At 57.3% G+C, this 27,627-nt stretch overlaps 2 protein-coding genes across 2 annotated transcripts in view; one reads left to right on the top strand and one right to left on the bottom strand.

Moving 5' to 3' along the window:
* Positions 1-2,935: 2,935 nt before the first annotated feature.
* Positions 2,936-7,061, top strand: LOC103766755 (cholesterol side-chain cleavage enzyme, mitochondrial). The gene is made up of 9 exons (XM_029963163.1): positions 2,936-3,202; positions 3,879-4,034; positions 4,226-4,425; positions 4,783-4,986; positions 5,364-5,524; positions 5,602-5,768; positions 5,894-5,972; positions 6,124-6,315; positions 6,551-7,061. The coding sequence occupies exons 1-9, from the start codon at positions 2,958-2,960 to the stop codon at positions 6,671-6,673; spliced, it is 1,527 nt and encodes a 508-aa protein (XP_029819023.1). The 5' UTR covers positions 2,936-2,957; the 3' UTR covers positions 6,674-7,061.
* A 44-nt stretch (positions 7,062-7,105) lies between these two features.
* CCDC33 (coiled-coil domain containing 33) overlaps positions 7,106-27,627 on the bottom strand; it is a 24,956-nt gene continuing 4,434 nt past the window's right edge. Inside the window, 11 exon segments of the mRNA XM_029963129.1 lie at positions 7,106-7,171; positions 7,440-7,529; positions 7,631-7,714; positions 8,496-8,627; positions 8,830-8,918; positions 9,010-9,205; positions 10,388-10,421; positions 10,689-10,777; positions 19,265-19,390; positions 24,657-24,778; positions 24,865-24,994. Coding sequence (XP_029818989.1) covers positions 7,106-7,171; positions 7,440-7,529; positions 7,631-7,714; positions 8,496-8,627; positions 8,830-8,918; positions 9,010-9,205; positions 10,388-10,421; positions 10,689-10,777; positions 19,265-19,390; positions 24,657-24,778; positions 24,865-24,994 — 1,158 coding nt within the window.

The raw sequence follows: 27,627 nt of genomic DNA, 5'->3' as shown, positions 1-27,627 counted from the left end.
CAAAGCAGCAGCTCCATGCCCTTTTCCCAGATGGATTTCACTCTGCTGTGCTCCGCTCTCCATCCCAGCGATGTTACACTGTCCCTTTATTTTCCCTTCAAAACAGATCCACTTCCTGCATCACGCTGCCTGAAGTCAGACCCATCCCAGCCTATTCCCATTGGCTCTGGGGGGGTGGGGGGCAGAGATGCCACAAGGATGAGCTGCTCCACCAAAACCTCTTCTCTACCCTAAATCACTGCAGCTGTGGCATTCCCAGCCCTGGGTTTCTGACAGATGAGGCTGAGGAGGGGGATTTTCCAGAGAGGTTGGGGTTTGATTGGATCTGGGGTTGTAGGGCAGAGCCAAGGGGGTCTCAATGGCCTCCTGGAGGGGAGTTGTTTACCAGGGGAAGGTGTGAAGGTGGTGAGTCACCTGCTTACTCCAGAGGTGACACGTCAGGAAAACCCCACGGGTGGAAAGCGAAAGCCCACGACACCCACGGTGTCACCTCCCGGCGGGACGAAACCACACCTGGGGGGGCCCTTCTTGTCCCCAGTGTGGGTGGCATAAGGAGAAGGCCACTGGGGAGGGGTGAGACTCTCTGTTTCGCTCATCCCAAAATAGCAGGGATACACCCGAGTCAGGCGGGTACCGTGGGCTGCCCGCGGGGGCGGGGGAAGCGCCGCCTCCATCCACGCGGTGCCGCTTTGCTGTCACGGATGGAGCCGCTGTGCTCCGAATCCCGTCCCCGCTGCCATGGCTGGGGACAGGGTGTTGCTGTGGGTGTTCGCAGTCCGTGAACAGCTTCCTGCCCACCCCCCCAGTTCCCATCAGAGCCCCCCAGGTGCCCGGTGGGTTGTTCCGTGAGGGGACACGAACGGTCGCGGTTCAGTTGTGCTGCAGGAGCGGTAACACCTCGGCAGAGGCGCCGCCAAAATTCGGAGCCCTGCCAGGGTTGGGGGCTCAGGGTAAGAAGGGCCCTGAGAATTCCCATGGAGAATGTGTGTGAGACCCCTTAATCGTGCAGGGGACAGGCATCAGGCGAAGGAGCCCAGGAGTTGTCCCCATGCTCTGGGGAGGTGGTGGAAAGGGGGGTGCAGAGGTGACAGAGTGTGATGGGGGCTGTGACCTCGGGGCTGGAGGCAGTGGCTGACAGGGCAGAGCTCAGCGTGTGGCAGTGTGTCCCTCCATCTCCCTCCGTGTCCCTTGGGCCCTGACCATGTCTGGAGGGAAGGCAGCAGGTCCCACCCAGGACAGTGACAGTGCAGGGGGGAAGGACAGGGAGTGACACTGTGCCATCATATCTCTGGGCTGTGGGACTGCTCTGGGGTGCACATGCAACCAGTTGGTGTTTTCATGCTGGGATAAGCAATGGGGCCTGGTACATGAGAGGACAGGGACCATGGGGCAGGAGGGGACAGATCCTGCTCCCTGAGAGGGGACAGATACCCTGGAGCAAGGAAGGACAGATTCTATTCCCTGGGAGGAGACCAGAAACCTGGGGCTGGAGTGGGACAGGGACTCTGGGGCCAGAGGAGACAGATCCTGTTTTCTGGGAGGGGACAGGGACTGTGGGGTAGAAGGGAACAGATCCTGGTGCTATGAGCAGAGACAGGTATTGTGGGGCAGGGGATACAGAGCTGATGCCCTGGGAGAGGATAGGGACCCTAGGGCAGGAAGGGACAGATCTTGCTCCCAGGGAGGGGACCAGAAACCTGGGGCAGGAGGGGACAGACCCTGTACTCTGGGAGGGAGAGGGACCATGGGGCAGGAGGGAACAGATCCTGTGCCCTGGGAGGGAAATGGGACTGTGGGGCAGGAGGCAACCAAGAACTTGAGGCAGGAGGTGGCAGACCCTCTACTCTAGAAGTGGACAGGGACTCTGGGGCAGAAAGGGACAGATCTTGTGGCCTGGGAAAGGACAGAACTCATGGGGCAGGAGGTGACAGACCCTGTTTCCTGGGAGGGGACAGGGAGTGGGGGGCAGGAGGGGACAACTTCCGTGCCCTGGCAGGGGACAGGCCTCAGGTGCCGGGGAGGGGGGCACGGTCGGCGCTGTCCCCGTGCGGTGCCACTGACGGGCCAGGCGCGCCTCCCGGTGGCCGCCGCCGTTGTCGCATCTGCCACTGAGCCCGGCTCAGCATCCCCGGCCCCGAACATCCCGCCACTTGTCCCGCTCCCGGTCCCTTCCAGGGACACTCCAGAGACCCGGGGGACACCCCAAAGAGATATCTCGGGGAGCCCTCAGTAGAGCCCATCCCATTATCTCCCCCACCTCGCCATTGCCAGTGGCTGTTGCTGTGCCTGGGGACAAGGGACTCTGCCACCATCCTCGGGTGCTGCAGCCTTTGTCCGTGGCTCAGGACACCCCAAAAAGCCTTTCCCTCCTGGAAGGAGCCTTGGAAGTGGGGATGTGTCTCCCCCAGCACTCCCTGTCCTGGGGAGGGTGGAGGTGAGACACTCCCAGCAATGTTCAGGAGTCCACAAGGCTGTCCCCTCCTGGGGTGACCCTGGCTAGGGGTCCCCAAGGCTGTCCCCTGCTGGGCTGATGTGACCTTTATTACGTTTAACTGCCACTATTTTGTCCCCTAGATCGTTTTTGTCATTTATTTGGCAGATAAACCATTTCTCTCCTTGGCAGCCGAGTTTTCATTGTCAGTGCTGGCAGCAGAACCCGCCTTTAGTGGGGTGACACAGGCCACTTGCCAGTGTCACCCGTGGTCCCCCCTTGCCGCTCAAGGTCAGCGTGTCACCTGTCACACCCTACCATGGCAAGGCTGGGAGGGGACGATGCTCTGCCAACCCCTTGGCGCTGCCCCATGCCCCAGTGTCCGTCTGTCCCCGGCCCCAGGGGGGCCGTGACTCATCGGGAGGCGGGCGAGAGCACCTCTCCTTGAGCGGGGATAAGAGCGAGGACACCCTCCCCTCTCCACCGCCCGCTCCAGGTCACCCTTCCCTCTCTGCCGCCCGCTCCCATGCTCGCCCGTGCTGCGCCCAAACCCGGCGCCTTGCGGGGATGCCCCCCTGTCCCAGCAGGGGGGTGCCACCGGCTTGGGGGGGCTGCCGCCTCCACCCCCTCAACTCCCCGGCCCTTCAACCAGCTGCCGGGGGAGTGGCGAGCCGGCTGGCTCAACCTGTACCGCTTCTGGCAGGAGGGCGGCTTGAACAACGTCCACCACATCATGGCTCGCAAGTTCCAGCAGTTCGGGCCCATTTACAGGTGAGGTGGCATCTGGCCCCCCCTTGTCTCTCTCACCCTGCTCCCCAACCCCTGTGGCTTTTCCAGACCGGGATGATGCTGCTATTCCCAGCTCTGCTCAGGGCGAGGGAGGGGGGAATATGTGACTGAGCTGCTGGAGGAGCCTGGCTTGCCATGTGATGACTAGGCTTGATGCCACAGTGATGGGCGAGAGGGGGGTAGCAGGAGACAGAACTGGTGCCCTGGGGTGAACAGGGAATGGGAGTCAGGAGGGGACATACCCTGTGCCATGGGAGGGCACAGGGAACGGGAGGCAGGAAGGGACAGGTCCTTGGGAGGGGACCGGAAACCTGGGGTGGGAAGGGACAGACCCTGTGCCCTAGGAGGAGGCAGGGACCAGGCGGCAGTGCCTTGTGGATGCAGAATATCGAGAGGATGGAATGGTGGAGCTGGAGAGGATTCTGCCCTCCCTGATCTCCACAGGGTCTGGATCTGAGAAGGAAGGGCTGGGGATTTGATTTCAGCACCACTCTCTATTCCCACCTGAGTCCTGAGGGCCTGATCTTGGTGCTGAGCCCCTGCATTCCCCAGGACGGGACCTTCCAGCAGGATTTTAGAGCATGCAAGGGGGCGGGGGGTTGATTTGGGGTTGCTGAGGTTCAGAGTGCAGGGCTGACCCCCCTCTTCACCCCGTCAGGGAGAAGCTGGGTGTCTATGAGAGTGTGAACATCATCAGCCCCCGGGACGCCGCCACCCTCTTCCAGGCAGAGGGGACACTGCCAGAGCGCTTCAGTGTCCCCCCCTGGGTGGCATATCGTGACTTCCGCAACAAGCCCTATGGTGTGCTCCTCAAGTGAGTCGGGGGGCCGGGGGGTGCCCTCAAAAGGGGGCTACCAGGTCCTATTGCCATTGCCCCGGCACAAGGGCTGGGGAGAAGCTGGAGCATCAGGGGGGTGATGGGGACATTGGCTGGTCCTGGGCTTTGGGGAGTGGCATCCCCTGGGTGAGTGGGACACCTCTGACCCCCACTTTGGTGTCCCGCAGGACGGGGGAGGCCTGGCGCTCGGACCGCCTGATGCTGAACAAGGAGGTGCTGTCGCCACAGGTGGTGGAGGGGTTTGTGCCTCTGCTGAGCCAGGTGGGTGAGGATTTTATCCGGCGGGCGAGAGCCCAGGTGGAGAAGAGTGGCCGGGAGCACTGGACGGCTGACTTCACCCACGAGCTCTTCCGCTTCGCTCTGGAGTGTGAGTGTCAGGGGCATGAGCCTCAAAGCCTGTGTCCCCACAAAAAACCCACCCTTTTCCCCAAGCTTCATCCTCAGAGATGGGCCAACCAGCGTCTCTCCCAAGGCCGAAGGGTGTAGGGTAGTGTCCTCTCTCCAGGCAGGATGTCCTCTCTCTAGACAAGAGAACAACTCAGTACTTGATAAAACACTCTTTTATCATTTACTGGTCATCAACCGGTGGCCAACCCTACTCAAACCAACCCCTCATGATCCTGAGCAAACAGGAGGCCAAGCCAGGCCTTGGAAAGGCTGGAGCTGGCCGTGGGATGGTGGAAGGGGATGGGGATGGGCCCCCTCACGGGTGCTGTCCTTGCAGCCGTGTGCCATGTGCTGTACGGGGAGCGCCTGGGGCTGCTGCAGGACTTCGTGGACCCCGACGCGCAGCGTTTCATCGATGCCGTGAGCCTGATGTTCCACACCACATCACCCATGCTCTACCTGCCACCCGCCCTCCTCCGCCACCTCAACACCAAGACGTGGCGGGACCACGTCCAGGCCTGGGATGCAATCTTCTCCCAGGGTGAGTGTTCCTCCTGCCTGCACCTCCCTTTGTCATCCAAGGTCCCTTTGAGGCTTGGCTCCATAGTGCAGCCCCATGTCACCACTCTGGAGACGTTCTCCTGGGTCCAATCACCAAGGCCAGGTAGGGTTTCCACATCTGGAGCTTGTGGGATGGAGCTGAGGGGAATCATCCAGGAGTGATGAAGGGCAGATGACGGGCAGCATGTTGAGGGGAGCAGCTCTCCCAGAGGGGCTTGTGGCCTCAGATATCTTTGGGCACCTGGGATAACCCTCCTGCAGGCTATCTCCCCCTGGGGCAGCAATGTCCTGAGGTCCCTTCCTCCTCCACCATTCGCTGGGGGAGGAAGACCATGCCATGCCTCCGTGTCTCCTCAGCGGACAAATGCATCCAAAATGTCTACCGGGACCTACGGCTGCAACGCAAGAGCACCAAGGAGTACATGGGCATCCTCTGCAACCTCATCATGCGGGACAAGCTGCCCTTGGATGACATCAGGGCCAGTGTCACCGAGATGATGGCAGGCGGGGTGGACACGGTATGGAGCGGGCAGGGTGGCTGGGCAGGGTGCAGGTCCTGGCTGGTGCTGAGCCTTGCTCCCCTGCCCTGCTCCAGACCTCCATGACGCTGCAGTGGGCCATGTTCGAGCTGGCACGGGCCCCGGGGGTCCAGGAGCAGCTGCGGGCAGAGGTGCTGGCTGCCAAGCGTGAGGCGGCGGGGGACAGGGTGAAGATGCTGAAAACCATCCGGCTGCTCAAAGCTGCCATCAAGGAGACGCTCAGGTGAGGAGGAGCCCCCCTGAAAAACACCCCCAGCCCCTTCCCTCCCTGAACCGTCATGAATCGAAGGGGAATCTGGGTAGGCCAGGCTGTCCCCAGGATGAGATGTTTGGCACTTGTCTCCCCAGGCTGCACCCTGTGGCCGTGACCCTGCAGAGGTACACTACTCAAGAGGTCATCCTCCAGGACTACTGCATCCCCCCCAAGGTAAGCATGGCCACCGGGTCCCTCCTCACCCTGACGGGGTTATGGGACCTGGGTGACATGGGGGGAGCAGCTGGAGGGCTGGATGCCATCCCTGCACCCCAGCAAAGCCACATGGAGAGCCCAGACCCACGGGGCTGATCCCTCCCTACAGACGCTGGTGCAGGTCGGTCTCTACGCCATGGGCCGGGATCCTGAGGTCTTTCCCAAGCCAGAGCAGTTCAGGCCCCAGCGCTGGCTGGTAGCTGGCCCCAAGCACTTCCAGGGACTGAGTTTTGGGTTTGGACCACGGCAGTGCCTGGGGCGCCGGATCGCTGAACTGGAGATGCAGCTCTTCCTCATGCAGGTGAGCATCCTGCTGCTGGGGACACCGGGGACTTGTCACTGGGAGGGATCAGGGAAGTGGTATGTGGGTGTTGCTACCTCCGGAGTTTTCTGTGTAATCACAGAATGGTTTGGGTTGGTAGGAATCTTAAGGATAATCTCATTCCAACTCCCTGCCATGGGCAGAGACCCCTTCTGCTAGACCAGGTTGCTCCAAGCCCTATCCAACCCATCTGCTCTGTTCTCTTTCATTCCAGATCCTGGAGAACTTCAAGATTGAAACCATGAGAGCAGTGGAAATTGGGACCAAGTTTGATCTCATTCTTATCCCAGACAAACCCATCTACTTGACCTTACGGCCGCTCGAGTCCCGGGCGTGACGAGCCTGCTCCCGGGTGACACCCAGCCCGTCCCCATTTTGGGACATCTCCCACATCCCAACAGGCACTTTCGGCTCCTTCCAGCCAGCCTCCAGCCTGGGGATGGGATTTGGGGGACGTCTGGGACACTTTCAGGGCCGCAGCCTTGGCTTGCTGCATCTCTGCCTTGGCTCAAGGCTACGCTTACGCCACGGGGGAGATAAACTGAAGCCACCCCAAGGGAGTGCGGGGTGGGAGGGTGGGTTGGTGCTGCTGCACCCTCCAGCTGCTCGGGGCTCCCTGGGAACCGCACCAGGGACTGCGGCCGAGCTCCTCCGACCCCTTCCAACGTTCTGCTTTGCCTCTCATTTCCTCTGTCATCGCATCCCGTGAAAAAGCACCGGCTTCTTCTTGCCAGCAGTGCGTCTCTCCGTCTCTCTCAGCGGGCGCGGGTCAGGGCAGGGGGAGCAGAATGTGGGGTCTTCTCCGGGAGGCCGTGGACATTGCAATCAGGTTCTGCTGAGGGACAGGAAAAGGTCTTGGGGAGCTGTAAATGCAGCCTCGCCCTCTGAGAGGGCTCTGGGTTGGCAGGGGAGCATTCTGGGATTCTGAGAGCCCCAGATTCCCCCCAGTGTGAGGGTGGGCATGGAGACCACCCCCCGCACCCCTCCCTCAGACTGTCCAAGAGCACATAGGGGTGGCTCTGAGTCCCGATCCTTCCTGCTGGCAGCAAATACCGGCTGCCAGCTCCCGTGAGGGGTGTCCTTGGTCCCCCCTGTGTGCTCACCGAGGGGTGGGGGAAGCCGTTCTCCTGCTCCAGCAGACGAGTTCCGAGCTCCTGCTTCTCCCGACCCCACTGCCTCGCTGCCTTCTCCAGCTGGGACAGACCCAAAACAGGCTGGCTCTCCCCAGAAAATGGGGGCCAGAGACACTCCAAGCCCCCCAGCATCAAGTGAGGTGCAGAGGGGTGATGCCCACCTGCCTGTCCAGCACCCGCCCGCGGGCTTGCGCCTCCTCCAGCCTGGCCAGCAGAGACAGCTTCTCCGTGCCCCCCAAAACACCCTGTGGGCACGAGGTGAGCTGGAGCGGGAACGGCCGTGCTGGATTCCCCCGCTCTCTCCCGCTGCTCCCGGCGGGGGCGAGCCGTGGGGTGGCTATTGCCCCACGGAGCCGGAGATGCCAGCCAGGTGATGCCCCCAAGGGCGACCCCTCCGGTAGTGCTTTTCTGGGGTGCACGGCTCTGCCCCTCCCCAAATCCTGTGCCCTCCCCAAGTCCTCAGGCGGCAGGGCCTGGGGGCCTGCGGGGCGATGGGGCTGCGGGGTGGGCGGGGCCCCGCCAGCTCTCCCGCAGCCCGGCGGTATTCGTCGGCCAGCAGCGCGGTGTGGCATCTCCCCGGAGAGGGCTTCACTGGGGGATTGGCGTGGGGGAGACCACTGGGACGTGTCCCTGCGCCCCTCCCGTGCAGGGATGGGGGGCTTAGAGCAAGCCCTTGCCTCTCCATGCCAGGATGTGTGCTGGGGGCTCAGGAAACCGACTGATCCCCCACCATGGATCATCCCAGGAGCCCAGCAGCTGGGTATGGGGCGGACCGCCCCACCCCCCGAGAGTCACTCATTCCCGTCTTGCACGCCACCTGCGCCGGCTTTTCCGTTGCTCCTGACCTGCCCTGGCGAGTTCTCCTGCAGCACCTGCTCCATCACCTGGATACCTGTGGGAGAGGGTAGAGCTGTCTCCAACACGTCACGCAGCCCGGGTTCCCGTCTGCTCCACAGAGCCTTGTGCCCTTCCAGTCCTGTCCTTCCTCACCTACTTATCCGCCCAACCTAATGCCCCATGGCTCACCTTCTACTGCTGCTGCACAGTCTCCTCCAAGCCCTTTGCCTTGGCCACCTTATCCTGGCACCTCCTCAGCATGGCTTGCTGCAGCCGGTGGGCTTGCTGGAGCAGCACCAGCTCCTTCTCCCGGTCATTTTTCTGCGAGGGAGGAAGAGGAAATTCCCCCAGGGAGCTCTGTGCTGAGCCTCAAGCCTTGAGGCATCACCTGGGCATCACCTGAGAGAACCTCCTGGAGGGGTCCTGGGGCTCTCAGGCACTTGCTGGGCTCTGGGGGGCCCCGCTGCTCCCCTGCTTTTCCAGCCCACTCCATCCCCCAGGCAGCCCCTGCTCACATCCATACCCGGATCAGCTCATTCTGCAGCTGCTGGACACGATCCTTCAGTCTCCTCATCTCTGCTGTGCTGGCCACCAGCTGGTGCTTGAGGGTGGCTGCAAGACCCCACGCCACATCCTTGTCACCCGGCCAGGGGACCGGGGAGGAGGTTCCCCAGTTCCCACCTGCCCCCTCCCCGCCACACACCGAGCCTGTCCAGCAGCTCCTCCCGGGTCATGACGTGCAGGTCGGTGTCGTGGAGCAGAGCCTGGCCCAGCTCCTGCTGCGAGGCCAGGCTGCCCCGCAGGTGCCCGTTCTCCACCTCCAGGCTGGTGACGTGCCGGCGCAGGGACAGGAGGTCCCCTGCCATCCGCTTCAGTGCCAGGCGGTAGCTGCCCACATCCTGCCAGCCCAGAGCAGAGCTGCTGGCACCCCATGGCAGCCAGGGCTGTCCCCAGATCCAAGGGATCAGCTCGGGATATGTGGCTTGAGGGTCAGACCCACTGTGGAGAGCTAAGGAACATCCAGATTTTCCACTCCTCTTGACACCATCCATCCTTCTCTACCTCTTCCATCCATCCTTCTCTTTCCCATTTGTCCATCCATCCATCCATTCATGTGTCAATCCTTCTTTTCTCTTCTCCATCCATCCTTCTCTTCCCCATCCATCTATCCATCCATGCATTCATACATTCATTCTTCTCATCTCCATGCATCCCTCTCCAGCCACTTGTCCTTCACTTCTCTAGCCATCTATTATTCTTTTTCCCATCCATCCATCCATCCATCCACACATTCATGTATTAATCCTTCTCTTCTCCATCCATCCATCCATCCATCCATCCATCCATCCATCCATCCATCCATCTGTCCAGCCACCCATTCTGTCCTTCCAAACCTTCTCCTCTCCATCCACCCACCTCTCCTTCCACCCAACAGACCCCTCCTCCATTTCCCCATCTTTTCCTACAACCCCCTTGGGGAAATCTCCCAAGGATGTGGGGTGGAGCAGTGCTGGATCTGGGAGTCATCCCCAAGCTCTGAGCCTTTCAGGGCTTTGCAGGTCTTTGAAAGAAGGGATGGGGTGAAGAATAACATAAAGATGATGCCAGGTGGTGCTGGGGGGACAAAATTCCCTGTGGATTTTTATCTTTTTAGGCTGATACCCCTCTCTGCCACGCTGGGAGGATCCTGACAGCAGGGACCTTGGCCAGAGGGAGCTGTGTGCCTCCAGCTACCCTGGGCCCCCTGCTCCCAGCCTTGGGAATGGCCTTGGCCAGTGGCCCGTGGGGGGGCCAGGGCGTGGGGAGGGGCTGCAGCAGCATCACGTAGCCTTGGGAAGGGGGGAAAGGGGGGCAGGTGCAGCCAGAGGCTCTGCTCCTTCCTCCCCATCTGCCCAGGAGCGGTTTCATCCAGGTTTTGGTTCGTTCCCAAGGTAAAGGTCCCTCCAGCCAAGCTCAAGGGCTGCCCCCCACCCCCTCCCAGACCTTCACTGGCTTTGGGAGCCAGGACCAACCTTGGGGACACTGCTTTTCCTCTGCAGTGTCCCCACTGTCCCTGTTCCTGCCGTCTCCCTGGCACTCACCAGCTCCTGGCGATCTCCAAATTTCTCCTGGGACCTGCAGAGCCAAGAGCAGGGGGGACACTGTGAAACACCAGCAAAACCCTGGCCAAGGAACTCTCTGTAGGAGACAGGAGCCTGTTTGGGGTGCTGGGAGGGATGGGAGTGCATGAAGGGTGGGAGGCTGGAGGAGATGAGGAGTAAGATCTGCAGCACTGGGGCAGGAGGAGAAGCTACTGGGAAAAATATGGGGAGAGTGGAGGAAGGATGAAATCACCCCAAGGAGGATAAGAAGAAGGAGCCAAACCCACAGCAGTCCCCGTACCTCTGCTCTCCATGTGGGAATGGCTGCTTTCCAGGCAGGATACTGGCCACGGCATCAACTGCCGGGAGGGACATGTCATCTCGATGGAGCTGGCAGGAGACATCAGGGCAGAGGGTGAGGATGAGGAGCAGGCTGGGGAGGAACAAGCTCCTTCATCCCCTTTCCCATAGCTGGGAGCAGCTCTCCAGGCTTTCATCTGGAGCAAAACACCTTTGCCGTTGTTGCTTTGGGATCAGGGTCCAGCTCTGCCCCAAAACCTCTGGAATGACTGGCTGTGATGCTCCAAGCATCCCGCTTTGGGGCTTGGATACAGCCAGGGGGCTGGGAGACCTTCTTCTGAGGATGGAATTACTCAGAAACTCCTGATTTTGTATCATGGAATCATTTAAGACCATCAAGTCCATTCCCCCAGCACTGCCAAGACCAGCACTAAACCACGTCCCCAAGTGCCACCGCTACACGTAAGACGTGGATGCAACTCCATGAGCATCATTCCACAGCGGGACTGTTGAGCCAGGCACCCTTGCTGGGGTGTAACAGGGATCTCTGGGTCCTCCCCTCCCTTGGTGACACCAGGTGACGTCCCCATCCCCACCTGCCGCTCCCAGCACTCACAGTGGAGGAGAAGGGTCTGTAGTAGAGCATCCTTCCCGCTCCTGGGGTGTCTTGGTCCCCCCAGCACCCCGTTTCCACAGTCAGCCCTGCCCACAGCAGGTTGCCAGGCTCCTCCTGCCCCAAACAAATCCCCCCCCCGGGCAAACCTCGTGTTCCTGCACCACTGCCTGAGCTGCAGCCGGGGGACTTGCGGTGATGCCGGGGGGCTGTAGCATGAGGAAAAGCTGGTTTTCCCAGGCCCTTTCCACTGGTAAAAGGATTTAGGTGGCATGGAGCTCCCAGCACACCGGCAGCTGTTGCTACAACACAGCTCGCCTCTTAGCAACTCCTCCCTGGAGCAGCTGGGAGGCCAAAATCACCCGTCTGCACCCAGAATGGGAGAATTCCAGAGGCAGACAGGTGCCCTGGACATCCGCATCTCTTCCCCTTCAACAGCCCATTGTTGCTTCCAAAACCATCAGAGCTTGTGGAGACCTCAGCCCCTCGCTGCTTCCAGCCCTCCCTTCTCATTCCCATCCTGATTTTGGGCGGTTTTTTTGCCTTATTCCCTGCTCCCAGCAGTGCAGAGCCAAGGAGGGTGACTTGGTGGAGGCCACCACCAGATCCCAGAGCTCCTGGGTGGCTCCAGTGATGACAGCGCCTCATTTCCATGCATGGAAATGCTCTGCCTTCCCAGCACGCTCCTCTGATGTTTCAAACACTCAATTAACTTCAGAGGACACACGTCTGGGAGGTGCTGGGTGGCATCAGGCTTCAGCTCCACTTTGGAGTTTGGCCTGGGAATAATTCGGTGGATAATTTGCTGAGCAAACCCCACTTCCGTCCTGAGACTGAATTTAAAGTGTTTTAAGGCACGGGATTCTCTGTCCCAGCTTGTCCCTCATCCTGTCCCTTTTTCAGGGTCCCCACAGAGGCTCCTGTGCCTCCCACCTGCTGCGGCATCCCGCATCCACCTCTGCTCCGGGGTTTGTCAGGGAACAAAGAGGCCGGTGTAAGTCAGTGGAGCCCTTCGCTCCCTCATCCCGTGCCATCAATTTTTCATCAAGGAGATGGTGGGAAGCGTGCAATTATCTGCTCCATCAATAATGCACTTGCCTTGCCTGGGCTGCCTTCCACCACGGCTTTTCCAGGCTCAGACTACACCTGCAGAGCCTGGAAAAGCTCCCCCAGCCTGTATTCCCAGCCCAGCGCTGCTCAGAATCCCACCATCCCGGCAGGCAGCATCACCCCAGGGACAGGGTTAAAGGCATTTGAAGACATTTTTCCCTACATCTCCTATCTCAAATCCGTACGGAGATCGCTGCTGCGTCTCTCCTTCCCACAGGGGTCCAGGATGAAAGGCTGGGAATCCGCCTCTGAAATGATGGAAGCTTTGAAACTCCTGGCTCTCGTTATTTATTTTTTAATATTTTTTTTTTCCCCCTCCTCATCATTTCCGAGCTTCTCTGAAGCTTCTCCTGCCTTTGGAGCCTTTCATCACCCGATATGCCACCCCCCTCCTTCCCATATTTGCTTAGGCCAAGTTTGGAGTTTTTTTTTAATATTTACTTAACAAATTGCTCCAAGATGCTTTGATGTATCCGATTAGCTTTGACTGCTGGAATCAATTCCTCTCTAGATGGAGCAGCACAGGGAGGGGGCTAGAAATAAACCTCTGCAGGAGGCAGGAAGATCCGAAAATTGCCAAAAATAGGGTGTGCCAGAGGGTTCTGCATCCACATGGCGTGTGTGGACCCTGTCCCTGTCTGAGGAGAGGACATGAGAAAGGCTGAGGATGGGACAACTTGTTACACGTGTGAGCACAGAGGCATTTGAGCCCCTGACGGCCCCCCACCCCCTGCTGCAGCACAATCTCCCTCCAGCTCCACAAATAAAACATCCATGGATGAATATTAAGCCTAATTCCTTAATTGTTAGGAAGATGGGATAAGCTTGGATTTACATATCTGAGGAGAAAAAAAAATTACTGCAGTGGCTTAGGAAGATCAGAGGGGAAAAAAAAAATCCCATTTTCCCCTCTTTTCTGTAACAAAAGCTCATGAACTCATCAGGAGATGGCGATGCCTCTTTTTGCTTTGCCCATTGCCCCCATCAGCCTCACATATTCCCTTGGGATGCAGGTATAGATGGGGCTGGGGCTGATGCCAGGTCCCAGGTCCCTGATGTTCCTGGGTACCCAAACCACCCTCAGGACATCTGGGTGGCCAGATCAGTGGGGAAAACGTTGGTTTTCCTCCTCTGCTTCTAAAATCACAGTGTTTTCCTGGGGAACTCCAATTCCCGGGGGAAATAGGGAGAATTTTAGCCCGGCTGCTCCCCTTACACCTCGGCAGGATGTGAAAGGCAGCAAATAAACGGGGTTTTATCTGATCAAATCAAGGCTGAACTCCCTTCCCAAGCACCGGGGGGGCCGTGCTGGGGGGGGTGTATTAGGCAAAGCATTACAATTCAATTTAGCAGTTAATTGGATTGCATTGAAAACTGCTTAATCTGTGCCACGTCCCATTTAATAGAGACACCACATCTTCTGCTCCCCCCCCAGCCTCGAGGACGAGTTTAGGGCGGGCGATTGCCATCGCTCTCCGGCTCCGGGCCCAGCTGCCGGCTGCTGATACCATGTTTTACAAGGATATAAAAGCCTCTGGATTACACTGGGTAGCTCGGGGAGGGGAGATGCTCCACGGAGAGGAGACTGCTCCGCGGGCTCCCACCCTCCCGCCTGCTCCTTCAAGATAAGGCTCAAGGAAGCAGCTGTGCCGCCAGCAGGGATTGTGAGTCCTCTGTGAGTCGCTGCTGGTTTATTTTCCTCAAAGAAAATGAAAGGAAGACAAAAAAAAAGAAAAGAAAGACAAAAAAAAAAAGGAAAAAATATATGCAGCTAGGAACAGGTGGGATAACTTTTGAGAGCAAATGCCGGCTGAGTCAGCTCCTGGCTCCCGAGAAACAGTGTTCCCCCTCATCCTGCTACTTTCAGGAGGGATGGGGACAGCCAAAGTGATGTCCCCAAGTGATGCCCTGCTCCTGATGGTGCCCAGTGGGAAAGAATCTCCTGGGTTGGGTTTCTCCTCCCAGCATGGACCAGAGCATCCCCCAGTGCTGCCGCTCACCCACGACCACAAACGGGACCCAGACCCAAAAAAATCCCCCTCCTGAGATCAAAAAAATGAGGGAAACAGATTCCAACTGTTATTCTGGGTTCCCACTGAGTCCTTGTGGTTTTTTTTCCTCCTAGGAAAACATCCACATTTGTGTTTTAAGACAAACCTCGGGGATGTGAAGAAGTGGAGAAATATCACCAAAAGTCCCCAGTGCCAGATGGGGCAGCACTAGGCAGCTCCACAGAGACAGTTATCCCAGCATCCCTTCAAAAACCCATGCATGGGACCCAAGTTGAATGCTCTCCCATATTCCCACACTTTTTAGGTGCCCTAGGACCAGGAAAGGCTGAGAAGTCCCTAAACAAGGATGGATGAGTCCCTCTGTGCCAGGTTCACTGAGGGTTTAGTAGCACTGCTGGGCTGGGTTGGAGCAGGACACACAAGGGTGCCACACGTTCCAACGCAAGCACCCCCAAGCACATAAAAATGGTATTTTGGAGACAGTTTTCTCTTCTTCCATGCTCTGGATCAGTGCTGGTGTCCCCAGTCCCTACCCCACACAGCTAAACCCTCAGCCACCCAGACCCAAGCAGGAGAAGCCCATGCAAGGCCCACCTTTACCCAGGGCCTGGATTACCAAAAAAAACCCCCTCATGCAACATAACTGTGGCACTTGGATCATTTTCAACCCCTTCAGCCCACACTCAGCCTCCCCCAGCCCTTTACCCTTGAGTCCCTGCCTCTCCAGCACCCTCTGCTGCCCTCCAAAACCCACGTCCCTCTGTCCCCATCCTCCCCATCCCACCTTCTCCCCAAGAAAACAGCTCTTCCCGTTACTTTTACTCTCCCCCAGCCCAGCAGATGGATTTGGGGTGGCTGGCAGGTTTCTGCTGTAAATGCCTTTACCCTGCCCCTGTTCCTGGAGGCAGTGCCAGGGTGGTGACCTCTGGGGTCACATCAGCTCACTTATGGGCCTGTTTTATTAATTGGTTTAATCCTGCTGGGGGATCCTCCCCCCCCCCCCCCCCCGTTTCCCACCAGGCTGCCGGGCACTGAGACCCGTGCCCGTGGCTGCCGGGGCACCCATGGGTGTCCAGTTCCCGGCAAACATCTCCGAGCATCCCCGGGCTGGGCAAAGCGAGGCATCCCCGTCCCAACCGGTTGCATCCCAGCTCCAGAGGAGCGGTATCCGGGGTGGAGGGTTGTCCCCTCCCCGGTGGGGAGCCGGGACCGGCGGAGCTGTCGCTAGATGGGGCTGGAGCCTCGCACGGGCCGGCGGCCGCCTGCGCCCTCAGCAACCTCGGCCCTGCAGCATCTTGGTCCCGCGCAGCTTCCTCAGCCTCTGCAGCATCTACACCCCCTGCAGCACCTTCACCCCTCACAGCGCCTTCTCCTCTTGCACCGTCCCTTGCAGCATCCTCATCTTTCACATCCCTGTGTCCCCTCAGCCCTCACGGCACCCTCAGCCCTCACAGCACCTTCACCCTGTGCAGCACCCTCTCCCTATGCATTATCCTTTTTCCTCGCAGCATCCTCATCTTTTGCACCCCTCTGTCCCCTCACCCCTCACAGCACCCTCTCCCTTTCCAGCACCCTTTTTCCTCACAGCACTCTCTCCCTTCACAGGGGTGATGGGGTTCACTGTCCTTTACCCTTGCAGGCTCCTCATCCTTCACATCCTCCTCTTCCTTCACGTTGCCCTTTCCCTCTACAGCACCCTCTCCCCTTCTTACCCTCTCTCTCCTTGCAGCATCTTCACACCTTGCTGCACCCTCTCCCCGTGCTCCATCCTCTTTCCTTGGAGCATCCTCATCTATCGATTCCCCTCTCCCTCACAGCACCCTTTCCCTTTACAGCACCCTTGTCCCTTGCAGCACCCACTCCCCATGCACCAGCCTTTCCCCTTGCAGCATCTGCATCCCTCAAATCCCCCTCTCCCCTTGCAGCATCCTCACACCTCACAGAACCCTCTCCCCTTGCAGCATCCTCACACCTTGCTGCTCCCTCTCCTCATGCACCATTCTTTTTCCTTGCAGCATCCTCATCCTTCGTATCCCCCTCTCCCCTTGCAGCATCCTTGTCCCTTGCAGCATCTTCACCCCTTGAAGCACTGTCACCCCTCATAGCACCCTCTCCCCTTGCTGCACCCTCTCCCCTCGCAGCATATTCATTGCTGCACCTTCTCCCCATGCCCCATCCTATTTCCTTGCAATATCCTCATCCTTCGCATCCTTTTCTTTCCTCACAGCACCCTTGTCCCTTGCAGCACCCTCTCCCAGTGCACCATCCTTTTTCCTTGCAGCATCCTCATCTTTCTCCTCACCCCTCCCAGCACCCTCGGGCCCACGGCACCTTCACCCTTTGCTGCACTTTCTCCCTGGGTGCCATCCTTTTTCCTTGCAGCATCTTCATCCTTTGAATCCCCATTTCATCTCACAGAACCCTCACCCCTTGCAGCATCCTCTTTTTCCACAGCTCCTTCTCCCCTCACATCTCTCACCCCTTGCCCCTCCTCTCCCCTCGCCATCAGAACACTTTTCAGCACCAGCTCCAAAAAGCTGCTGGACCCAGCAGCACCACACCATGCTGGGTGTCCCCTCCCAGCTTGCTGAGGCAGCAGACCCTGCTCAGTGGGTGCAAAGCCCCCCCTCTTCCTTGGAAATCACACAGAAACTGGATATGGGCCCAGCAAAGGGACTCCAATGCTGCTGGGAAGCGGGAAATCCCCCCCTCCATCACGGCTTCCTCTTCTATGGGATATTTCTGGGGACCAACTGCACATCTGGGCTCTTATCTTACGTGATGGAGCTGACAGTACACGTGCAGTGCTGGGAACAAAACACCAGCGTGGAAAAAAATACGACATTTGCTTCTCCCAGCTCCACGAGAGACCCTGTGGCTTGTAAATCCCCCTGCATCGACAGGTCAGGGAAATATGTGTGATGGGAGTGGGGAAAGAAAGGCTTGAAGGAGAAGCAAATGTTTGAGGAGGCTGGAGAAAACGCCCCCCTAATCGTTAAGTGCTGCTTGTAAATTATTCATCAGCTGGTAAGAGAGGCACAAATCTATTCCGGGAGAGGGCAGGAGGGTAGGAAAACATGGTTAGGCTGAGCCCAGCACAAGGCTCAGCCTAAGGTCGGAGAGCTCGTCTAGCAGGAAAGCTTGGTAAGCCCGGGGAGGGGGGGATGTTAATGTCCCGGCACAAAGGATTTCCACCCCCGTGGGAGGTGGAAAAGCAGGAGGGTTACCCCATCCCTGACAATGTTCCTCATCGCTTTGTTTTCCCACTTTCTAATGAAGGCGTTAACGAGCAGATCCAGAGCAGGACCTCCAAAGCCGCAGGGTAGGGATGAGGATCCGGGTTTGATCAGCCCGAGCGGACTGGGAAGAAGTGACAGGACTGTGATCAGCCGAGTGCTTCCCCCCCCGGCCCCCCCAAACCCCGCCGCCGGGGGGGCTGTCACGTCCCGGCTCCCTCCCGCACACACGCTCCATTAGTAGGGTGTCAGCCCTGATTCCCGGGGCTGTCAGGAGACGGGTTTTCCAAGCAAATCCCCCCGCGCCACAGTGCAAGCCAAGTGAAAATAATTTGTGCTTTAGGGGGGGGAAGAAAAAAAGCAAAGGAAAGAAAACGGCTGCCAAAGGTTGTGCGTGTGAGGGGAAATATTAATCCTACCAGCAATGTTTTTTTTTAGACAGAAAAAGAGAAAATACTCGTGCAGGGGTGCCCAGACCTTGTGCAAAACATTTCTGGGCTCCTGTTGCCCCACTCGGGCTTTAAAACTGGATGCTGGAAACATCCTTGAGATCACTTCCCACCCATCCTCGCAGGGATGCTCTTGTGAGGATGCAGCAAGCCGAATTTGAGGCTGCTTGGAGCATTGGGCTGGATCCTTTGCAGGTCTGGAGGGTGCTGGGGCTTCTCCAGAGCCCCTGGGTAATTGTATCCATCAAATTCGGAGCTCACGCCCCGATGGCATTTAAGCTGTGCTGTGGTACCCGCCCCCGCACGCCCCGTTATGGGTTTCTATTAGGTTGAGCATAAAGAAGCCGTGGAAAGGGAAGTCATAAAGCTCAGTGGATTGGAGGAATTAAAACAGCTGGAGGAAAAACAAATAGCTTTGCTGTAGTATTATTCTTTTCTTTATGGTGGTTATTTTATTGCTAATTTTCTTCTTGCTTTGCTGCCTGAATCGCAGGTTGAAGGTGGGGTCTGGGAAGCCACTGAGGGGGAAATAAGTGGGGTTTTGGAAAGAATGGGCCCCCTCCACCCCTTCTCTCCAAGCTATTTAATAAGCAGAATTGGGCTTTAACAACCTGTTATTTTTAAAGCCAGATGGCTTAAAGCACAGGAAGACATTAGGACCACGAGGGCCGGGTTTAAATTCATCCAAGGGCTCCATTTGTCACTACAAAGGGCTGGAGGAGGAGAACAGCTGGCTTTTATTTTTTTCCTGGAGCCGAAAGGTACGAGCTGGAGGTGCCTGGGTTCTCCCACATAATGCAGTGATAATAGGAGAGAATTTGCTAAATGAATTTGGGATTGAGCGATTAGATCGAAGCTGGTGCATTGAAGCACTGCCCCCAGCAAGGTGATGGGATGATGTCCCCCCTCCAGACCCTGTGCCACCCCAAAACAGCTGGATACCAGGGATGCTCCACACAACACAAGAAATCACTGCTACAGCCAGGCTGGAGGTAAAACCGGCCACTCCCAGCAACGCACACATTGGAAGAGAGATTAAAAATTGGGATTTATGCTTGTTTTTCACCTTTATGAAGATGATGTGTGCCTTCATGGAGGCTGGATGCCATGGGCAGGGTGTTGGCACAGCACCTCTGGATGCCCTCGTGGGTCCTTACCTGGCCATCAAGTGGGTACAGGGGGGTCGCCTGTGGCTCCTCGTTGCTCTGGAGGGTGCTGAGTGTGGCAGGGTCCAGGCTGGGGAGGGCATCGCTGCCTGACGGGGTCAGGAATGCTGCTGGTCTCTGGGGAGGGAGAGGCAATGGTCTGTGGGATGGATGGATGCAGTGACAGGGGCAAGGAGGGGGCATCTGGGCTGATCTGCATCCACTGCATGTCTCCTGTCCCCCCATCTACATCCCCAGTGTGCCACTGGAGCAATGGGGAAGAGCTGTGGGTCGGCCAAGAGGAAGTTACGAGGGGAGTTTTGGGCAGAGAGGGGATCCCCGAGGTGACAACGTGACAAAGTGGAGAAGGAGGAGAAGGAGGCAGTTCTGTGCCTGTGGTGATGGAAATAGCAGGTCCATGCCCATCCTCATCCTTCAGGTGGGTGGGAGGGGGGTATCCAGGTCCTGAAGGTGCAATGGGATGTTAGAAACCACTTTGCCAGCTGGTGCTGCCCCCACCTTGGGTGCCTGCTGGATAAGCCCCTCAGGCACACCAACAACCCCTGCCAGAGCCCTGCCAGAAGCTGCTGGCAGTAGTAATGTGATTTCCCTGCCCCTCATTTCCCACTCCCGGCTCTGCGCGTCCTGCTCTCCTCCCGCCAGCCTGGCTTTTATAGACTCCCCTCTAATCCAGTTAGAGGGGGAAGCAGGATCTAATGGAATAAACGATGGAGTCCATGTGCTCCTCGCTGCCACCTGAGTGGCAAGGTCACAGATACGGAGCCTTGCCCAGTCCTGGCTCCCGGGGTGATGAGGACCTGCCTTGGCGCTGGGATTCATGTATCAAGGCATGGTATCCCCGCACCCACCCAGAAAATCCTCGCTCCCCACCTTCCAGCTGCTCTCCTGGCTCCGGCGGCTGAGCAATCAGCCTGGATGCCCTCTCCAAATTGGCCACAGGCATGGGCAACGGCAAAGTGGCCCTCTCTGGGTTTTCCTCCGTGCCTGCGCCCGGCCTCGCCTCGTTAGTGCGGATAACGAGGGCGGGCGCATCCCCCCTCTGCAGCAGGAGGTGTCCGGAGGCGCCCCGTGCCCTTCCCCACCGCTGCCTCATTAACACCATCAGCAGCATCATCCCCCGAGCCGCCGCCTTTCATTCCGCCGCCGGCCCCGACCTCAGCCGAGCTCCTCCAGCATCAAAGCTGGGTGAAGCCGCCCCCCGCCCCACCACTCTCCCCCTTCCCGGGGGAGCAGCATCATGCAAAATGCAACAGTTTAGGCTCTGGCTGCAATTACGGAGGCCGGCGAGCCGCTGCTGCCGCCGCTCCGGAGCGATGGCCGCGGCCACCGTGGCCCGTCGGAGCCCGAGCGAACGTGCTCTTAATTCAATTAGCGCTGCCCTGAACGCTCCCCCGGGACCGGCGGCGAAAACCAACCCATTCCCCTTAACAAAGACGTTCCCTGTTTGGTTTGGCTCTTCCTGGCCGAGATCACGACTCTTGTAATCCTCCGTACGATAAGAGGAATGGGGGCTGTGTTTAACTGGCAAGTGCCGATCAGCAGCTGGCAGCAGTTTGGCTGTGCCAGAAGCCCTTGGGGGCTTTGCCGGCTCACCGAGAAAAGATGCTCAGCAGGGAAGGGCTAAATATAATTTTTATCAGGAAAAAAAATAGATTAGGAAGAAATTCTTCCCTGTGAGGGTGGGGAGGCCCTGACACGAGGTTGCCCAGAGAAGCTGTGGCTGCGCCATCCCTGGAAGTGTCCAAGGCCAGGTTTGATGGAGCTTGGAGCAATCTGGGATAGTGGAAGGTATCCCTGATAATGCCATGGGGTGGAACTGGATGATCTTTGAGGTCCCTTCCAACCCAAATGATTCCATGATTATACGATTCCCCCAAAGCAAAGTTTTCACCAGCGTCAGCATCCACACTGGGGATAAAATCCCAATTCTGCTGCTCGAGGAGTACCAACCGGGCTGAAATATCAGGAAACACATGGCAATTCCCTACTCCACAGCCAATTGTAAACCCATTTCTTTTGGCCAGCCCAAAAGGGGTTTGATGGCCAGGCTGGCATGGTGACAATTTACACCCCGGCGCTGTGACAATTTACGCCAGGCACCGATCTGCTCCGGGTTTGGAACAGCAGCAATCACATAAATTAAAGCTGTTTAAGCAGTGAAATAGCCAGCCTGTTGATTTTTTTTTTTTCCCCTTGCCTGGAAAAAAAAAACCATGGCACTAGCTTTTCACTTTTTTTTTTTTCAGAGGCTGTCACCGTGTGCCAGCGTGTCCCCTGACTCCCATCTCGGGTGACATGACCAAGGGCGCTCAGCAAATTCGTGGCAGAGGCTTGAGGTGACCCCGAAGGTCCCAAGTGCCAAATTAATGGGCTGAGCAAGGTGGGGTTGTGCCAAAACAAAGCGTAAAACAAGGCTGGTTATTAAACAGGGATATAAATAAATCCCTCAGTAATACAGATGCCTCCTCTGTGTGTTTTCCAGCCCTTGGATGAGGCTCAGAATCGCCTGGGAATGCATCCTGCTGAACCTGCACGTGGCTTTACCACTGGCTACTGTGAGGTCAAACTCATCTCTTTTGGACAAGACACTAAATTTGGAGTGAAAAAGGAAAATCTGGAATGAAGGGAAAACAGGAGTCGTGTCTTTAGCCCCAAGCCAGTACCGAGGTGGAGGAAGCTGGCTACAGGCTTTCCCTCTGGAAAAAAACCTGGAAAACCTGGGTTTTTTTGAATGCCAAAGGTCAATTTGCTAAAGCACCAGCGTTTTGCTGAAGTCTTTGATTTTTTTGTCTCCCTGAGATGATCAAAGTCTTTTGTTCTCCTGTGGGGTCCAGAGGGGGAGCTCGAGGGGATGAAGATGGGGGGGGAACAGGGCTGGGTGGGGGCAAACCTGGGGATCTCAGTGCCTTTACTAGGAGGCTGCAACCCAGCACTGCCCCTTCCCTGGGGTAACACGACTGTTTGCTCATTCCTGGTGTTGGGGTTCTTGGCTTTTAACAAAGCAGATGCTCCAAACCCTTTCCCTGTGGCTTTTACAAGCGTAGCAGAGTTTTGAGACAGGGAGTTTAGTTTGTGGGTAGCCCCTTTTCCCTGGAAAACCCTATAACTGAGGACACTTTCCCAGCACAAAGGATTGATATGAGCATCTGAAACCAAGCTCTGGGCATCCATGCCCTGGTAGGAGTTGGTGAAATCCCTGCAGAGGCCACGGAACAGCCGGGATTTACACCCAGCTCTGAGTGTGCTGGGTACCAGATGGCACCTCGGGTTTATTTAGCTGCTGTTTGTTATAAAGAGCCCAACCAATCTGGGTTATCCATTTTCAGCTCTCTGAGGTAAAGGAAAAATAAGAAAGGAAAGAAAACGAGCTCAGTGGGTGTTCTCCTTTGCCATCGGCTGCGGGGAGAGATGTGGGGTGAGAAATCATGGAGAAGGATGGACAGGGGTGCTGCAGCTCCTTGCACCCCGAGGATGGACAGCAATACCATGGCTGTCCAAGGATGGACAGGGATGCTGCAGCTCCTTGCACCCCAAGGATGGACAGCAATACCATGGCTGCTCACACTCCAAGGATGGACAGGGATGCTGCAGCTCCTTGCACCTGGAAGTGGGCAGGGATGCTGGGGCTCCCTCACACCTCAGGGATGAACAGGGATGCTGGGGCTCCTCAGATCCAGGCATGGGCAGGGATTCTGTGGCTCCTCGCACCACAGAGACATTCCTCGTACAAAGGCCCAGGGCATCACCAGGTTCATCCGAGTCCTGTATTGCCTGTCTGTGCCTCTTGGCCCCCATTTGGCCCCTTCTTGCTGTCCCAAAGCCAAGCTCAAGACTAATCCATGAGCTGAGAAGCTGGAAATTAAGCCTTCAAGCATCCCTTGAAGCCTAGGGCTGCCCAAAGCAGGAGAGTCCCTGCCCATGCAGCTGAGGCAACGCTTCCCCTACCTGCTGGTTTTGGGGTGCTGGGGATCACAGCCAGACAGCTGGAGCATTTTCCTAAGAAAATCCTGACCTCCAGGCAAGAAACAAGGAGCAGAACATGCCCTCACCCTGCTCGGTAGGAACTCGCTCACTGATTTGCATCGCTCCGGGTCCATCTGCCTGGGCCGCTGCCGGATGAATTATCCAGAGCCCAAGGCTTGCTCTGGCTTTCTCGCTTTTTGTTTCCACTCCCAGCTCTTACATACATTAGGGAAGGCAGGGCTCGAGCAGCGGAATGGGAGAGGTTGAGGAAGAGGAGAAAAAAAAATTGCAGCTCCCAGATCAAAACAATAATCAGCTAAATGAATTCTGCAGCATTTTCCCGCATGACTGCGAGTGATAATTTAGTGCAGCAGCCAGCTGGAAGCAAAAGGATTAATTCTGCACTTAGTGACACCCATGTGAATAATTCATCACACGCAGACCCCTTTTTGCTGACCCCCCTGGGCAATCACTCCAAAGCCCCCCACCAGCCGGCCCCTGCCCACCGCGGCTCCTCAGGGATGCAGCATCCAGACCGGACCCAAATTCACTTTATGGAGAGGATTTTTGGTTTGCAGATGGGAGCAGAGGCTGGTGGCTGCAGTAATTAGATCGATTGGGCTCGTGGACGCATCCAAACCTGCCCACGGACCTGGAGCCAAGGGCTGGCGGGGTTTCCTTCTCCCCAGGAAAAGCAGCCGCGTTCCCTCCCTGCTGTGCCATCCCTGGGGAGCACAAATGCTGAAGGAAGACAGCTGGACATTTGTCACCATGGTTAACCAGCCTGGCGTTTCTCCACTCTGAGATGGTGAGCAGCCTCTCCCAAATACCCTGCCTGTGCCCTGTCTCCAGGCAGGATTTCCTGGGAATATGAGCATGTGACAAAATCCCTGGGAAAGCGATGGATGTGTGATGGCAAGAACGATGCTGCTTTTTCTAGCTGCCTGATGACATTATCCAGAGCCTTGGGACAACATGCACAAGGGATAAAACCCATATCCAGCCCAGCTGAAAGGTTTGGAGAGAGGGTGGCAGCTCTAAAGAGCCATCTCCTCCCTGTCCCTGTCCCCATCCCTCCTCACCTCGGGATTTTCCATCCCCAGCATCTCACCTCAGATCGAAGGAGCTGCAGGCAGAGCCCCACGGTCGGGATGGTTCCAGTTGTGGTTTGGAGGTCGGTGCCCTGGGGAGGCAAATTGGGTTTCCACTGGAGCTCCTGATGGCTTTGGCATCATCTAGATGTCATCCAGAGGTGCAGGGCTGTGGTTTGGAGCAGAGATCCCAGCTTCCTGTGGGATGCTTGGGAGTTTTGTGCCAGGCTGCTCACCCAGACACGGAGGTGGGATTTCCATCCCACCATCCCACCATCACCTGTAGATACCATCACCTGCCCAGTGTTACCCCACAGGCCCTTTCTCACCTCCACGGCGAGGCCATCCACGTGCACTCCACTGCTGCACGCTGCCAGCTCCTGGAAAACACGGCTGGTGAGGGGCAGCACCGAGTATCCCACAGGAATGAGGGTGCCCGGAGCATCCCACACTGGAAGGGATGAGAACAGCTGGATGAGGGCACAGCAGCCAAAGCTGGGATGACAGAGAGCATCCCTGGTGGGGTCTGAGACTCACCGTCTTTGTAGGGATAAAACTCAATTGCCAGAGCCGTGTCTTCGGAGAAGATGGTGGCAGCGTCTTGGCCTTGGAAGAGGAAGGAGGCATTCCAGGATGGCTGCTCTTGGGGACCGGCTGGTCGGGATATCTTAAGAGACAACAGGAAATTCCGTATTTGTGGGGGAACACAGCACTAATGTGTGGGAAGGGGTTGCTTTGCAGGCGTCCAGGGTCTGTCTATCACCTCAAAAGCCCTTCCCAAACATGAATTCCAGGTCACCTGACAGATATATAGAACAGTGGGAAGCATGTTTATCCCCAGAACTGCCATCCGTCGTTGGAAATGGCATCACTCTGTCCCCACCGGCGGCTACTCCGCTTCGCCTCCGGAGAGCCCCGCCAGCTTTTCAAAGGTCAACCTTAACACTGACTTCCCAACGCCAAGAATTTATTGACAGCAGCTCCTTTTTAATGCTGTTACTCCATCCCTTCAGCCAGCATCGCCCAGCGGGAACGAGATGCCGATCGGCTTTTCTGCATCAGCACATTTCTGCTTTGATGGGGAGGGTGGAAGAGTGGGGGGTATCTCCCTCTGCTCCCGTTTTGGGATGCTAATGGGCATTATGCACCTCGGAGAGCCGCAGAGGTGCATTATCCAGCCTTGGGAGGTGTTAGCATGGGGAATGTGGGGTTGGGATGCTTCAGAGCCTGAAAAAATCCTCCATGACGGGCTGCATCAGGCAGTGCTGTTAGTGCTGGCTCAGCACCAGGCTGGCTCTCTCATTCAGGAATTTGTCAGGGAATCCTTAGGGATTTTTAGCTGGGATATAGCTTAGTTTGGCTGCTGGGAGCCCGGGCTGTGCCTGAAAGTCCTTAGGAAAATGCACACGGATTGGAGGAGCTCACAGCAGTCGGATCCAGCTCAGCACCCTCCAGCTGCTCCTCTCCTTTCCCAGCCCATAGGGCTGTTTCATCAGCCTCAGAAAGCCCAATTTTTTGGGGAAAATCTCAAAACCACAAAGTGCCACCTCCAGTTACTTTTCCTGGCATCGACCTGTACGAGGCGCTGGAGATGGTACCGTTTCAGCCTCAGCAGGGAAGGGAAAAGTCAAACGTGGGAGCATATTGCTGATTTGACCCCAATTGTTGGAGGTCCTGAGCCCACATGGCTCCTCTCACCAGCAGAGGGATGGGAGATGACGTTCCTGATTCCCCCCCTGATTTTAGAGGCGGGGGCAGGGGGCAGGATGCTTGCTGGGGCCAGGCTGTGTCCCACTGGCTTGGTGGGACAGATGGATGCTCTGTGCCGGGGCGTCAGAGCCAATGCGTTGATTTGGGCAGACATCCTGGCACAACAGCCCCCCCTGCCAAGGGCCACCTGCAGAAACACAACAAAGGGGATGGGGAGGAGGAGGAGGAGGAGGAAGGAGACACCTTCATCCTTTTTGGCTGTCCCAGCTCATCTCCCAGCGGCCGGTTCAAAGGCAGCATCGTTGGCACGAGCAGAGGTAGAGGCGGCCAAGCCTGCAGCCCCTCTCCTGCCTTCCCAAGGGATGAGGCCATCCCTTCTCACAGATGCCTGTCTGGATGCTGCAGACCTCAGACAAGAGTGAGAAGCTCCAGATAAGTAGGTTAAGCTGGAGAATTCCCAAGGAAAATAGCTCTGAAGGAGGTTTATCTTAGAGAGGGCCAACATCACAAAGGCTTGAGCTTGGTCCTGGGAGGACAGACACACCATGGCTTTCTGTAGTAGGCCCCATGGATTTGCCATTGCCACCAGTGTGGCAATCCCTTTGGTGACAAAGAGGATGCTGGCCCAATGGGAGCACCCAGCACTCTTGCAGGCGGCTCTGTGCAGGTCTCAGCTTACTCCTGGCCAGGAAGACCAGGCCTCCAGGAGCCCCGGCCAGGCAGAGAAGGGCTAATGACCTGGGAACCTAAAAGGAGTGAGAGGGGTGCCCTGCTGAAGGTGAACCCAAGTGCTGTTGGCTGCAGACGCTGATGGGAACCGACAGGCGAGAGGACACACAGGGCTGGCAGAATTATCGAATCCGATTAGCCCGCCCAGGAGTTCACTCAGGGAAAGCCATTAACCTCTGGAACTGGAGCAACAATGCTCCCTCCTCCTCCTCCTCCTCCTCCCCCCAGCCTTCCCCTAACATTTCCTCCCAGGCATTAAGAGTTCATCCTCCGTGAGGGAGGCACATCCTACAGGTGGGGAAACTGAGGCAGGAGATGGGGGTCACGTAGCTCCCCAGGAAGAGCATCCTTGGGGATGTGCCAAGACAGACTGAGCCCTGTGGGTGTGGAGGGAAGAAGGAGAAGGAGGAGGACAAGAAGGAGGAGGAGGAGGCAGCACACAGGCCAGATGGCCGGGTTTAATCACTTGTCCTCCTGTGTTGGGCTCCCACCGCTTGGTGCTGGCAGCAGTGCCAGGGATGTGGGGCTGGGACCCAGAGCATGGATCCCACAACTTTTTGGGGGTCTGTGTTTGTATTTATGCCTGTAAATCCAAAATAAATGCATTTTGGCTGCCTTTACAAAAGAGAAATATCCCTGGGAAATGGCAGCCTCGGGGTTGCAAAGATTGGAGAGGGAAGATATCCAGTGTCTTGGGTAGCGGACAGGGATTTCATTCCTATATCTGGTCTGAGTTGATGGGGTAACTCGTACCCTGAATCCATTGCCATGGTAGGACTGGGGGTGCAGACCCAAAGTGGAGGGTCCCGGTGCTCCCTCCGTCTCTTACCTGCAAGAAGAACCCAGGGAGGCGGGGGGGGG

Source organism: Manacus vitellinus, unplaced genomic scaffold, assembly GCF_001715985.3.
Source record: "Manacus vitellinus isolate BGI_N305 unplaced genomic scaffold, ASM171598v3 scaffold_53_pilon, whole genome shotgun sequence".
NCBI classification, from domain to species: Eukaryota; Metazoa; Chordata; class Aves; order Passeriformes; family Pipridae; genus Manacus; species Manacus vitellinus.
The sequence above is the reverse complement of the archived record's forward strand: the minus strand, read 5'-3'. Positions and strand labels throughout refer to the sequence as shown.